Consider the following 13,638-nt stretch of genomic DNA (forward strand, 5'->3'; position numbering starts at 1 on the left):
GCTAAACACCGTTTGTTTTATTACTGGCTCGGGTGGAGAAGACGGAGAAGAGCGGGAATCAAGGAGAGGGCAGTAGTTTTAATAATACGCCACCTTCAACAATCTCGCACGATTATTTGTCACCAGTTTAGCTCTATGGATTAACTGTCGATGGTTTGACAGCACATATTTTAAATTTCAACGTGTATTATTGTACAACTGGATAAATCATTTTTTTTAACGACAAAGATAAGTAGTCATAGTTCAAGGACTTAAAATAATTAGTAAAATGAAGCTATATGCGTTTAAATGCTGCTGTGTAAGCTAGCCGGCTAGCCCGTATGTTAGGAATAACCACTGTTCCACTTACAATTCTAGAGCTGATTTTAGAGGAAGAATATGTGTTGATTTTAATCCGCAAAATGTTTCATTTTCGAAAATATCCTGAACGGTAGACGAGTTATATCTGTTTTGGAATAAAAACGAAACTATCGACGAAGTCTCCGTAGTGAATTTGGTCCAGAGGACGTAGAAGAATAATAGCATCAGTCCCAAGATGACACAACGAACCACCATTCTTAATAATTTCATCCTGTTAGAAACAGATAATTCAAAATTAATGTTTCAGAATAACAAATTCTTTTTTTAAGGTTCAATATAACCTGTTCAAATTCTTTCTGGCAGCATGTATGGAACTTAAGTCGTCTTTGAAAAGATATTCACGAACTCCAACCGCGAAAGTAGTCATGTATGTCTCCCAGTCGATTTTTCGTACGTCAAAATTGAAAGTATTTTTTTCTTGAACTGACATCTTGTCCATTAACAGGACAGGATTTTGGCTGGGGAAATTCCACTCACGCATCGTATAAAATTCTAGACAAGACATCATCTTGTGGGCTCTCTTGAATAGCCGAGCCTTAATAAAAAACAACATTTAATTTTACTAGTCTATGCTGCTTGAATAACGTAACTACAGAGAGAAACTCACCACGAAAGGCTTTCTCCCACACAACAGAGCGATTGTGTCGAAAAAGAGAGCCGGCACATGGTGATATAGGACAATTTCAATGTTGAAAAGGAGCCGATTTGTTTGGAGTTTAATGTTGGGATATCTCATGATTTCTTTACACGGAAATTCATGAACACCACCCAAACCCCAGTTTCTGAAATCCCGCCAAATGATGGGGTTTAAAGAGCCAGATGAGCAGTTGTACACTCGAATCTGATCGGACGATCTAATAGAATATGTTAGGTAATAATCGAAATAACGAACAGAATTCAGATCCGATGCTTTAATTGTACTTATTTGCACAGCAAGTTGCTTCATCCCATGCTGCCGCTATCATCAAATTGATTGGAAAGTCAACAGGAATAATATCGGCAATAAGTTCAGGATCGACTCGTACAATTTGAATAAGTCCTTTGCTTGTTCCAGCCAAAGTGCCTGGACAAAAATTCCACCACGGATAACTTAATTAAGCTACTTCCTCTAATTATATTTTTCTCACCGCTAGGTCCATTGAAATTATCGATCCAGCCAGGCAAGGGCTCCTGTACAGCAGCAGTGACCATGGAAGGCCGAACAATCGCTAGAGGAAGTCGTTGTTTACCGCTTTCAAACGTCAAATCTTGCAGAAGGTGTTCCCCCAGAGCTTTCGTGTAAGCGTAAACATTCGGGCTTGTTCCGACCAATCTGCCAGAAGTATCATTTGAGTCAATCAAGAAAATATAGGTGCCAGAAAAATTATTTTTGGTGTTGAATTTATACTGTTTGGTGATGCTGGCTAAGAGCTTGTCATCCATGCAGTCGACTAAATCCAGCAGCTTTTGAGGATCAAGTGATGTGGGGTAGATCTCCTCGTCTATATCTTCTTTTTCCAAGTTGTTGTAAGTGGTGGAGACATGAACCAATGCCTGAGTTTAATTGAGGCCAGATTTAATTTTGTCTTAAAGAAAAAAGAAAAAAACAATTTTCTGAATTTTACCTTAAGGTCCTTTAATTGCCGACAGAAGGTGGCCACTCTTTTCGGTCCTTTGACGTTAGAGTTGATGGCGCTTCTCAGATCGTCATCAAATTTAACGCGAGCTGCCGAGTGAAAAACGACCGAGACATTCGCGACAAGTTCTTGCATGTCGGAAAATGAAATGCCAAGATCTGGCAAACTAACATCGCCGCTTATGGGAACTAATTTTTTAAGGGCGTCGGGTTGATTTTGTCTTTGCCATTCAAACAACTATCCAAAATTGAAAACACATTTTTCATTAGGTTAATAAGCTGATGTGCCATTACCTTGCATGGCCTTTATTACCTTGCATTTGATCATTTCCTGAAGACGAAAACGGACGTCCTTGTCAGTTTTAGGTCTAATCAATAAGTAAACACGGTCTATCCCCGGACAAGACCTGAGGAGTTTTTCAACCAAAACTTTCCCCATAAAACCAGTTGCCCCGGTAATGAAAATTGACCGGCCGACGTAAAAATCTTGGATGCTGACCTTCTCCATTGTGCCGTTTACTTATTTCCTGTTTTCACAATGATTATTTTCCTATCGAAATCAGAAATTTAGATTTTAAAAATTTTTAAATAATCCTCATACTTTTAATATGTAACAGTTGCAGAAATAACCTGGAAAAAGTTAGAATCAACTTACTAGGCTTAATGATGAGCAGTGCTGTGCATCAAGACAAGCTGCTGGAGAGAGTGATGAAGAGACCTTTGACGAAATACCCGTGTCCGCAGTCATCTTATATACCGAGGCTAAAAGAAGAGAAAAGAAACGTTATGTGCGCAGTTTGCATTTGGCCGACTAGCGGTAAGAAAAGGCCAAAATTTTATTTTCAGATTTTCTTTCTTTTGGTTATAATTTATTGGGGAAAGCCGGGTGAAAGTGCAGCAGAAGGACTTGTAACTCCTAGGTCAAAATTATATCTTGCATGATCTTGCAGGAGCTATATCGAGCATAGTATAGGTTTTCCCTGGGAGGAGAAACGCCTAATAGAAGCGAAAGTCAAAAGGATTCATCGTTTAATACTGGTGGGAATCGGTCCAAGAATAAGAAGAAAGTAGAAGTAGGGTTACGCGTGAAAAGTGAAAACTAATATACGTGAAAGCTAACTGCGCGCTTAGTTAGCCAATAATTAATTGCGCTCAATATTTTAAACTCAAGATGAGAGAAAAACACATTGAAATAGTAGTACAAAAATCAAGTTATATACCTAAATGAGTATAAGCGGATGAACGAGATTGATAGATGGTTCTTGATGATTTGCTTTCATATTTTAATGGCGGTACTGCTGAACTTTTTAACCATCAAAAGAGAAGATATTGGCTAACGAAGTCCAAGTTCAAGAGGGCTGGGCTAAGAGAGCTCTGAAGAGCCTTTTGTCGCTATATGTTGGGGTCCCGTTTTCATTTGTAACGGAATAAGATTAGCGAGAGAGTGAAAAAAAAACGTATACGACTCACTATTCACAAAACATTTCACTATGAATCGGTCATAGACGACAAATAAGAGCTTTTCGCATTTTCGTTTTTTGAATACAGACTGTATCTTGTCTAGTTTCAACTAACATTTTATTCAACAAGATTTTATGATTTCATTTTTCAGATTATAACACACTATTCGTGAAGAATGACGAAAAGTGTCGAAGGATCAGTGGCATTCGTTTCGTCGCCTCAGCTGAGAAATGCAACGGACTGCAGTGCTGACTCTTGTTTCCAGGGAATTCTCGTACGTAATGCGATTAAGACTTATGGCGTTCGAAAGAATCAATTTTTAGTACTCAATGGAATCGACATGAGCGTGAAAAAAGGAACCATGTAAGCAAAAAATGTTTCATTGACGTCAATCTATGGGAAAATATTTGTGATGGGCTATAATTCTTTTGATATAGATACGGTTTACTTGGAGCAAGTGGCTGTGGTAAGACGACCTTTCACTCCCGATGATTCACTCTTTCATTCGACCCAGCAACAGTAGTTCAGAAAAAAACAACAAAGCAATTGCAATTTAGTTATTGAGTTAAGAATAAAGTATAGCGATTAAGTTGAGAAAAAAAAACAGCTGTTCTTGATTGACACAAAATAAACGTATCGAGTTTTACACGCGCTAAAAATAAATTTTTGTTTTCTGTTGGCAGCAGCAGGTCTCCTTCGGGAACCAATATGTAATGCAACTGCCATTCGCGATGCTGAATAAGGGCAACTGTAAACTTACAGCAGTGTATCAGGAGTGCAAGCAGATTTTAGAGCGACTTACGGTGATTTTGCCGCAAGGTATGTAGTCGCGGTTGTTTTTCTGCGTGTTCCCTGTGCCCTCGTCGAAACACGTGATTCACGCAATTCCCACTCACGTAGCATTTCGTGAGTTACAAAGGGGCATTGCTCTCTGTATTTTGGCGAGAGATACTAGTATATGACTCGTCGATTTTCACTTCACATTGTCAAGGAGAAAAGTGCTCATCACTAATTGCTTTTTAGTGCTGAGATAGTGAGAGACTCAACATTTGAAAAGGGCATTTTAATGTGTTAAGTTTGAAATGAAAATGATTATGAAAGGAAATTTTAAAAAAGTTAATATAAATGAGTATGTATACCGAGAAGAGTGGCAGATGGTTCTTGATGATTTCGCTTTCGCAATAAGAAATAACGGTATATTGTTGCATCTTTTTAACCCAATAAACTGAAAACGAAGGCGGACGAAGTTCAAGAGGGCTGGACCAAGAGGAGCTCAGCTGACAAGGCCGAAATCGCTATATTGGGGTCCCGTTTCCATTTGAACGGGATAACATAGCGAGAGAGCAACAAAACATATTACGTCTCACTATTTACAAAATAGTTTCACTTGGAATCGGTCATAGACAAAAGAGCTCTTCTTATTTTCGTTTGTCGACGAAATCTTCTGACAACATTTTCTGATTTGATTTTTAAACATTATAACATAACACAATATTCGTTAAGAATGACCAAAGACGTCGAAGGGTCAGTGGTATTCGTTTCGTCGCTGAGAAATGCAACGGACTGCAGTAACAGTGATTCGAGTGCTGACTCTTCTGTTCAGGGAATTCTCGTACGTAATGCGACAAAAACTTATGGCGTTCGAAAGAACAAATTTGCAGTGCTCAACGGAATCGACATGAGCGTGAAAAAAGGAACCATGTAAGAAATTTGATTTATTTCGATGATTTTATTTCTAGTGCGTTTGGTTGATTTATTATTTCATGATTTATGGGGAAATGTTTTTGTTATAATTCTTTCGAAAGATACGGTTTACTCGGAGCTAGTGGATGTGGTAAGACAACATTGTTGAGTTGCCTCGTCGGACGTCGCCGACTGGATAGCGGAGACATTCTCGTCCTGGGACATGAGCCTGGATCACCAGAAAGCGGAATCCCCGGTCCAAGGGTCGGCTACATGCCGCAAGAACTGGCCTTGTTCGGCCACTTCAGCATCAAAGAAACACTCCACTATTTCGGTCGCATCTACAATTTGAAAACGGATTTTGTCGACTCGCAATTGGATTTTCTGTCGAAGTTGTTAGACCTTCCCCCGAGTCATCGTTACGTCGGGACGCTGAGTGGTGGCCAGCAAAGACGCGTCTCCTTTGCTGTCGCCCTTTTCCACGAACCGGAGCTGCTCATCTTGGACGAGCCAACGGTTGGCGTTGATCCTCTACTCCGGCACAAGTAACTGTTTGAATTTTCCCGCTTTAAAATAGCGACAAATTTTGTAAATTAATTGTTTATCGCAGCATCTGGAATCATCTTGTCCGCCAGAGTGTCGACCATGGAAGAACAGTGATAGTCACCACTCACTACATCGAAGAAGCTCGACAAGCCAACACGGTAAAATTTGATCGAATTCATTTTTAATCTTTGGTGTAATAATTCTCGTTTCGTAATTATTGATCCAATTTTCCAGATTGGAATGATGCGATCCGGTCGCTTGCTGGCTGAAGACTCTCCGGAGAATCTTTTACGGGAGTACAACCTGTCATCATTGGAGGATGTTTTCTTGAAACTTTGTATGGCAGACTGTGGTAACGAAGACAAAACTGCCAACAGGATCCCAACACAGCAGCAGTGCACAGGAGGCATTGATAACGTGGCTTTCCATCCTAGTAGCAGTGAACTGGACATTTCTGGAACGGAAAATCCGCAACAAATGGAACTAAATCTTTTGCATCGCAAAAAGCACGAGCTTCCGTTGTCCCTCTCCCTGGCTGATATCAGTCAAACGAGTTTCCCTAATTTTAATGGAACGGGAGTCAACAAACGATCAAATCGAATCTTTACCAAGTCCGTCCTGCCGTCTGCAAATCGACTGAGTGCACTCATTCGAAAGAATGGCTTGCAAATGTTTCGAAATATCGGGTACGATACATAAAGTTAAATATTTCTCATTCATCTCTTCAATTCATCTCGGTTAAAAGTTTTAAAATTTTATCCGTTACAGAATGCTGTTTTTTATCTTCCTCATCCCAGCTATTCAAGTAATCCTCTCGTGTCTGTCATTGGGGGGAGATCCTTCATATCTCAAATTGGCCATCGTTAACGACGAGCTGGATCTGAGTCAGGATCGCATATGCAACTACACGACGACCTGCACTTATTCCATGTTTAGTTGTCGCTATCTTCGTTTCATAGACAACACGACGGTCATCCAGGTTGAATTATTTCCACTTTAAACACTATAATGAGAAAACCATGGATGAATGAATTAACTTAATGAATTTCCTTTGATTTGCAGGTGCCATTTCAAAGTGTCTCGGAAGCTCTGGACGCTGTGAAACGAGGGAAAGTGTGGGGCGTGGTCCATTTTCCTCAGAATTTCACGGACGAGTTGGTGGTCCGACGGGCGGATGGGAAATTTGCGGACAAGGAAACGATCCTCGCCAGTCGCATTGCCATTACTCTTGATTCTTCCAGTGGGTTTATGATTATCTATTGTTAATTTTATTATTTCTGACGTTGGATTTGTTTGATTCACGACAGGTCAGCAGATTTCATTGAGTCTGAAACAGAGTCTGATTGAGGCGTTTGAAGACTTCAGCAAAGACATTTTGGCGGCGTGTTCTTACGAACCAAGAGCCCTGGGAATTCCCGTCACGGTATAAATCAATCCAGTATGAAATTCAGTTGAATATAAAAATCCAATTTTGTTTCGATTTCCAGTTTTTGGATCCGATTTACGGTGAAAGTAAACCCTCTTTCGTGGAGTTAATTGCACCCGGAATCCTTCTCTCGTGAGTTAATAGATTTAAATCCATTACTCCTTCATCTTCCATAAGTTCAAACGCGCTAACAAAATAATCTGGTCTTTTGACATTTATAGGGCGATTTATTTCATTGCCGTCTCCTTGACGACTGCTGTTTTTCTCAGCGAACGAAAGGCGGGGCTCTTTGATCGTAGCATAGTCGCCGGTATGGAAATTGACGGATTCTTTTATTTAATTCTCTATAATTCAACACGAAATTATTTGTCATACAGGTGTCAAAATGTCTGAATTTATGATTGCTCACTTTGTCAACCAACTTATTGTGCTGATCGGTCAGACGGTTTTCGTCTACATATTCGCTCTCCTCGTCTTCAAGATTTCCTTCCACGGCAGTTTAGCCCTGGCCGTCCTCATCACTCTCCTTCAAGGGCTATGTGGCATGTCCTTGGGTAATTAGCCAATTGCTATTTATTAAATAAGCTGCTGAAATCATTTGGGATATTTGATTTCGCAGGTTGGATGATTGCATCTCTGTGTGACGAGTTGACTAGCGCCATCCAATTGTCTCTGGGTAGCATTTATTTCAACCTCTTTGTAAGCGGAGTCCTGTGGCCCACAGAGGGGATGCCAGTCTACCTGCGCTACTTCTGTTTCCTGATGCCGCAAACGTACGCCATCGAATCGCTGAGAAACATTTTCAGTCGAGGGTGGGGCATTGAACGACCCGAGGTTTACGGGGGCATCTTGATCAGCTTCGGTTGGATTTTCGCACTTCTTGGTTTGGGTCTCGTGATTGGTCGCATTCGCAAATTAACAGGCTAGACATGACCGTAGCCTTAACGTATATACTGGTATACCGCTTCTTTAAGGGAAAACAAAATTATAATAACAGATTTTGCAATTTAAAAATAACGTCAGTAGCCTAAATCGATTTAACTTCTTTGGCCATATAACTCTAGGTTTTTACTTTTGCCTGTAGTTTTCATTTTATAGATCTGAAGTGTACGCTGCATTCGTCAGTTAAGCGTATGCTCATGTATTGCTCGTGTACCTATGTTGTATGTTCTTTATCTTCTTGTAAAAATGCTGCACGTATTTTCCACTTTATACTCTCTAGCATCGATTAATTTATGTCTTCAAGAGTTTCATGTGACAGTCTGTGAAATACAGCGTATAACTTTGATTTGCATTATTCTGTTTTATTTTTTTTAATGAAAATCTTTAACTATGTAGTCAATGCATTTGGATACAATTTTGGTAGGAAAAGAAAACCGCTTGGACTTTGACAACGCTTACTATGTTGTTATGTTGCCAATTGCCATAAATGGTCAGAGTAAACGAATAACGGCTAGAATGGCAAGAATGCTGTTCGCTTTACAAGGTTTAGGTCAATCGGCCATGTTACGCAAGCACGGTCGATCGTGCAAGAAGAAAATGCAAATGCGTTTCGGGAATTCCCGGACCTCATTAAAATATAGCGTTTTCCTCTGCCACAGCGGACTACGGAATTTCCATTCCTTTTTGCAGATCTGACAGATACTCTTGCCCAAAACTTGCAAAAACAAACATCTGGGAAGGTGACTGAAGATTGTTCACCTTGAACTATTGGCCCCGAGGACCGGTTTAGGGACTATACGTCGAGTACAATTTCTATAATTTCTCCGCAGTTGAAAATAATTAATATTTGAACTTGCGGGCACGGATGGATTGTGGCGTATACGTGCATGATACGAGCCGGCATCGCAACGTATATAGTGCTCACTTTAATGAGGGTATTAAATAGTCAGCTGTTCGGCATGTACTACCTCATTCAATAAAAAATCCGTATTTTGTTTTTCAGTTGCAGTGTGGCTTTTCTTTATTAGGGATTTGTTTACAGTTTCACTCATATTTGTGCGGGTCAGCCGGTCAGGCACGTGAATTCCATCTTCGTGATGTCGTCATGGGAAATCGGGAATCCCCTTCTTGCGTGCTGTTATTTTTCTTTTGATGTTTTTATTTTTTGCCCGCAGTTCTCATCGAAGGCGCACTAACCTTAGTCAGTGTTTTTGCAAGAGTCGCAACGGGACTTTTTTTTACCGCTTCATAGGGTAATTTGCACGGCCATGCGCAAAATCTAACAGGATTTTTTTTTCACTTTTTTTTCAGCATTCTTCTGTTCGTGTACGGTTGTTGAACCTTGAACGAAACTGAACTGAACTACACCGCGTTATACGTCCCGTTTTTGGGAACTTACTAGACTTCAAGCTCTCGGTCAATGGGGCTGGTCCTTTCTGAAAATGATCGAGTGATGCGCGCCATAGCAACGAAATGCTGATGTCAATTTCCGCATTCAAAAACTGGCCACAATCCAATAGGATGAAAAGAGAGAAAACACAGAACTGTGCGATGTTCTCTTACAGCTCTTACAGCGTTATGCTCACAACAGAACTTTTGCACGATAGAATCAGTTCTGTGAAAAATCCACTCGTATTTTATTTTTCCAAAATTTCATTCCACCACAGTCTCTTATAGGTACGAACTACGAAGCTTATTTTCTATTTCATTGACTTAGTTTTGGTGTTTTAAATTTCGTTAATTGATTTGTTTAAATGTTAGCCCAAGTCTCAGTCCACAATTTTGTTTCCACTGCGCAGTTTAATTTGGCTGAACAAATCTACAGTCCAACAATCGCATCAGCAGAGAAAAATGACGAATGATGCGGAAGGGTCAGTGGCTTCCCTTCCATCACATCAACTCGGAAATGCAACCAACATCAGTGCCAGTGATTCGGGTGTCCTCGTCAGCAATGCGACAAAAATCTATGGCGCAGGAAAAAAACGCTGTGCAGTACTCAAAGGACTCAACATGACTGTGAAAAATGGAACCATGTAAGAAATATTTAAAATTTGTATCAATAATGTTTATTCTTCAAATATAGCTACTTTCATTTTAATAATTCAGGTCTTCGTATATAAATAAGGAAAATGAATTCTAATTCTTTGATAATTCTTTCGACAGATACGGTTTACTTGGAGCCAGCGGCTGTGGTAAGACGACCCTGTTGAGTTGCCTCGTCGGACGTCGCCGATTGAATAGCGGAGACATTCTCGTTCTGGGACATGAGCCTGGATCACCGGAAAGCGGAATCCCCGGTCCAAGGGTCGGCTACATGCCGCAAGAACTGGCCTTGTTCGGTCATTTCAGCATCAAAGAAACGCTTCACTATTTCGGCCGCATCTACAATTTGAAAACGGATTTTGTCGACTCTCAGTTGGAGTTTCTGTCAAAGTTATTAGACCTTCCTCCGAGTCATCGTTACGTCGGGACGCTCAGTGGTGGCCAACAAAGACGCGTCTCTTTTGCCGTCGCCCTTTTCCACGAACCGGAGCTGCTCATCTTGGACGAGCCGACGGTTGGCGTTGATCCTCTGCTTAGACACAGGTAACTGTTTGAATTTTCCCGCCTTAAAATAGCGACAAGTTTGTGAATTAATTATTTATCTCAGCATCTGGAATCATCTTGTCCGCCAGAGTGTTGATCATGGAAGAACAGTGATAGTCACCACCCACTATATCGAAGAAGCTCGACAGGCCAACACGGTAGCCAAACAAACGAAAGATTTAAAAAAAATATATATATATCGAATTGAAGATGAGTCAAACTTTTAAAAAAACGGGATGGTCATTTTCTGTGTACGACCAATGAAAGATTAAATTAAATCCGGATGAAATCTTATTCTAGATTGGAATGATGCGCTCGGGTCGGCTGCTCGCGGAAGACTCGCCGGAGAATCTGCTAAGGGATTACAACCAAACTTCGCTGGAGAATGTATTTCTGGAACTTTGCATGAAGAATCACGAAAACAAACTCACTTCGATTGTTACCAACTCCACAAGTTGTAACCAGGTTGACTACAAAACAGAACAGACACAAAAGTCGCAGGGAGGCGTTGACAACATGGTCTTTGACGAAAGCGCACTGTCAAACGTAACTGAAACAGAAATCGCCATCGACCCCCAAATTCACAATAATTGCGACGCTGTATCCTCTAGACCAATAGAATTTTGCAGCGTAAGAAATTCAGATTTTTTTCCTTTTCTTACTTATTCCTAGTTTATTAGAATTAACTCAATTTGAAATCTCTCATCTAGAGCGCACCGCTGTTCAGTCCTGCCATCTGTGTCACGACTGAAAAGTCTGACCGGTCAGACGGAAGCGAAACGAGCAGCGGACTCCAATTTACTGGCAGCTCCAACAGTACGGCTTCCGGCGAACGTCAAAATCGGCCCTTCCGGGTGTCCCTGCCGTCCCCGCATCGCCTCGTCGCGCTCATTCGAAAGAATTATTTGCAGACTTTTCGTAACATTGGGTGAGCGTTTTTACACTTTTCATCAAATAATTAATTACTGACGATTTGATTATTATTTCCTGCAATGAAGGATCGTCCTATTCATCTACTTATTGGCCCCTTTTCAAGCAACTGTATTTAGTTTGACTCTCGGACATGACCCGACTGGCCTCAAGTTGGCCATTGTCAACGACGAACTGGATCCGAGCCAGGGCCGAATCTGCTCCAGCAACACAACGGACTGCACTTATTCCATGCTCAGCTGTCGCTACCTTCGCTACATCAAGGATAACATCATTCAGGTCATTTTTATTTTCCCGTCTAGCTAGAGATAACGGATATGGATAAACGAATTTTTTCCTCATTGTGTAGGTCCCATACGACAATGTGTCAGAAGCTCTGGAAGCTGGTAGGAATGGCCAAGTTTGGGGTGTGATCCATTTCGGACATAATTTTACGGGGGAGTTTGAGATTCGACAAGAGGCTGGAGATTCGGCAACGTTAGAAAACATTATCCGCAGTCGAATTACAGTCAACATGGATTCGTCCAGTGCGATGATTTAAAAAAATTTAATTAATTTGGCCTAAACAAACTTTTATTGTTTAGATCAAATCATTTACTCTTCCATCGAAAAATGGATTTTGGAGGGCTTTGAAGATTTTTACAAGGATTTTATGCGGTCGTGCGGACATGAACCAGAGGCTGGTTTTATTCCTTTGGAGGTCTTGGTCAAATTTTTGTTTTGCATCCATAAATATCAATTTACCCGAAATTTACCATAATTATTTTATTTTAGTTTCTTGATCCCATTTACGGCCAAAATGATACCCCGTTTACAGAATTCATGGCTCCTGCCTTAATAATTTCGTAAGTTTTTATCAATGTACTTTGTGTCGTGGCTTTATTTAATAATTTAAGCTCTCTGTTTAAAGACTTGTGTACTTCATGGGAGTCTCATTAACGGCCGGCGTCTTCATTAATGAAAAACAACAAGGTCTTCTTGACCGCAACTTGGTGGCAGGTAACAACTAACACCTCGAATTTGAACGGCTAGAATTGCTGATTTTAATTCCTAATTTCAATTTTTTTTTTCTTACAGGAGTGCAGATGACTGAAGTTCTGATGAGTCATTTAGTCAATCATTTTACCGCAATGATTGGCCAAACTGCATTGGTTTATTTGGTTGTATTATTAATCTTTAGCATACCGTGCCAGGGGAATTTGGGCCTAGCTGTATTCATTACTTTCCTTCAAAGTTTTGTCGGAATGAGCTTCGGTACGTAACGAATTTATTGCTCGTTTGGCAATCGGTTATTTCACTTAATTGACAATCACTTTATTTGCAGGTTTGCTGATCGCCACTGTATGTGATGATGAAATTGGCGCCCTTATACTTTCACAGGGAAGTTTTCTTCCATTGACAGTAATCAGCGGGTTTGGTTGGCCGATCGAAGGAATGTCGTTTTACCTTCGCTATATTGCCTACAGCTCTCCGATGACGTATGCCGTTGAATCTTTGAGAAGTGTTTTTAATCGAGGATGGGGTATTGAACAAACCGACGTCTATGTGGGAATCTTAATCAGCATCGCCTGGATTTTCGCCTTGTTAAGTTTATGCTTGATTGTTTTACACACACGCAAAAATGCCAGTTAAAAGTTGAATATATCCGGCTAACGTTTTATGTGCATCAACATTATGAAATATGACTTGAAACATTTTTGTTGGAAAATAAAAATTTAAATAGGGTATACATAGGTTAGAAAATTTGAGTTTGATTAATGACGAAAGATATCAAAATATGTAGTTCCAATGTAGGTATCAGAATCAAAATTATTTAAAATTTGTGAACTGAGTTTGCACTATAAGACGCTTGATATTATTAATACTGTAAAGCGCCAAATGAAGTAGGCCTAGTAATAACACGGCTGTGGAAGTGGTTTCTGACCTTCAAGCAAATGCAACTGTATAAGTTTTGCATGTTTGGTGCTCTCTTGTCGGCCTGTTGGCGGGACTCAAGGACGGTGATTAAATTCGAAGTGGCTCATAATTTTTTTTTCCATGTTCTTACCACCAGCTTACGACTGGTTTGGTTTTTTAAGTCAATGTAAAT

The 13,638-nt window shown here is 40.3% G+C and overlaps 3 protein-coding genes across 7 annotated transcripts; 2 read left to right on the forward strand and 1 right to left on the reverse strand.

The window, feature by feature from the left end:
* Nucleotides 1-166: 166 nt before the first annotated feature.
* Nucleotides 167-3,274, reverse strand: LOC124342661 (putative fatty acyl-CoA reductase CG5065). Of its 2 annotated transcripts, none has more exons than XM_046795745.1 (10): nt 3,196-3,274; nt 2,631-2,737; nt 2,289-2,525; nt 1,965-2,213; nt 1,748-1,893; nt 1,488-1,672; nt 1,282-1,423; nt 968-1,214; nt 642-895; nt 167-571 (listed from the first exon to the last, which is right to left on the reverse strand). In XM_046795745.1, the coding sequence occupies exons 3-10, from the start codon at nt 2,481-2,483 to the stop codon at nt 346-348; spliced, it is 1,644 nt and encodes a 547-aa protein (XP_046651701.1). In that variant the 5' UTR covers nt 2,484-2,525; nt 2,631-2,737; nt 3,196-3,274; the 3' UTR covers nt 167-345. The 2 variants fall into 2 exon arrangements, with proteins under 2 accessions (XP_046651701.1, XP_046651700.1); XM_046795744.1 differs by having other exon boundaries at nt 1,488-1,686; nt 1,747-1,893.
* A 322-nt stretch (nt 3,275-3,596) lies between these two features.
* Nucleotides 3,597-8,379, forward strand: LOC124342605 (ABC transporter G family member 20-like). Of its 2 annotated transcripts, none has more exons than XM_046795643.1 (11): nt 3,597-3,799; nt 5,242-5,664; nt 5,730-5,823; nt 5,900-6,351; nt 6,434-6,644; nt 6,728-6,905; nt 6,973-7,088; nt 7,153-7,223; nt 7,313-7,401; nt 7,469-7,645; nt 7,711-8,379. In XM_046795643.1, the coding sequence occupies exons 1-11, from the start codon at nt 3,612-3,614 to the stop codon at nt 8,016-8,018; spliced, it is 2,307 nt and encodes a 768-aa protein (XP_046651599.1). In that variant the 5' UTR covers nt 3,597-3,611; the 3' UTR covers nt 8,019-8,379. The 2 variants fall into 2 exon arrangements, with proteins under 2 accessions (XP_046651599.1, XP_046651598.1); XM_046795642.1 differs by lacking the exon at nt 3,597-3,799 and adding an exon at nt 4,749-5,137.
* A 948-nt stretch (nt 8,380-9,327) lies between these two features.
* LOC124342602 (ABC transporter G family member 20-like) lies at nt 9,328-13,283 on the forward strand. 3 transcript variants are annotated; one of them, XM_046795638.1, is made up of 13 exons: nt 9,328-9,710; nt 9,801-10,066; nt 10,197-10,619; nt 10,684-10,777; nt 10,920-11,249; nt 11,330-11,547; nt 11,618-11,828; nt 11,899-12,076; nt 12,134-12,249; nt 12,324-12,394; nt 12,460-12,548; nt 12,627-12,803; nt 12,874-13,283. In XM_046795638.1, exons 2-13 carry the CDS (start codon nt 9,885-9,887, stop codon nt 13,179-13,181), a joined length of 2,397 nt encoding a protein of 798 aa, XP_046651594.1. In that variant the 5' UTR covers nt 9,328-9,710; nt 9,801-9,884; the 3' UTR covers nt 13,182-13,283. The 3 variants fall into 3 exon arrangements, with proteins under 3 accessions (XP_046651594.1, XP_046651595.1, XP_046651593.1); XM_046795639.1 differs by having other exon boundaries at nt 9,807-10,066; XM_046795637.1 differs by having other exon boundaries at nt 9,833-10,066.
* The last annotated feature ends 355 nt before the right edge of the window (nt 13,284-13,638 follow it).

This window comes from Daphnia pulicaria, chromosome 6 (assembly GCF_021234035.1).
Source record: "Daphnia pulicaria isolate SC F1-1A chromosome 6, SC_F0-13Bv2, whole genome shotgun sequence".
Lineage (NCBI taxonomy): Eukaryota > Metazoa > Arthropoda > Branchiopoda > Diplostraca > Daphniidae > Daphnia > Daphnia pulicaria.

Excerpts from the sequence above, each read along its gene's own strand:
- LOC124342661 (XM_046795744.1), bottom strand. The coding sequence starts at position 2,483 with ATGGAGAAGGTCAGCATCCAAGATTTTTACGTCGGCCGGTCAATTTTC. Across the intron at positions 1,424-1,487 it reads TAATTTCAATGGACCTAGCG|GCACTTTGGCTGGAACAAGC; the intron begins GTGAGAAAAATA and ends ATTTTTGTCCAG. Across the intron at positions 896-967 it reads GTGGGAGAAAGCCTTTCGTG|GCTCGGCTATTCAAGAGAGC; the intron begins GTGAGTTTCTCT and ends TTTTTTATTAAG.
- LOC124342605 (XM_046795642.1), top strand. The coding sequence starts at position 4,941 with ATGACCAAAGACGTCGAAGGGTCAGTGGTATTCGTTTCGTCGCTGAGA. Across the intron at positions 5,138-5,241 it reads AGCGTGAAAAAAGGAACCAT|ATACGGTTTACTCGGAGCTA; the intron begins GTAAGAAATTTG and ends TTCTTTCGAAAG. Across the intron at positions 6,352-6,433 it reads CAAATGTTTCGAAATATCGG|AATGCTGTTTTTTATCTTCC; the intron begins GTACGATACATA and ends TATCCGTTACAG.
- LOC124342602 (XM_046795638.1), top strand. The coding sequence starts at position 9,885 with ATGACGAATGATGCGGAAGGGTCAGTGGCTTCCCTTCCATCACATCAA. Across the intron at positions 10,067-10,196 it reads ACTGTGAAAAATGGAACCAT|ATACGGTTTACTTGGAGCCA; the intron begins GTAAGAAATATT and ends TTCTTTCGACAG. Across the intron at positions 12,804-12,873 it reads TTTTGTCGGAATGAGCTTCG|GTTTGCTGATCGCCACTGTA; the intron begins GTACGTAACGAA and ends CTTTATTTGCAG.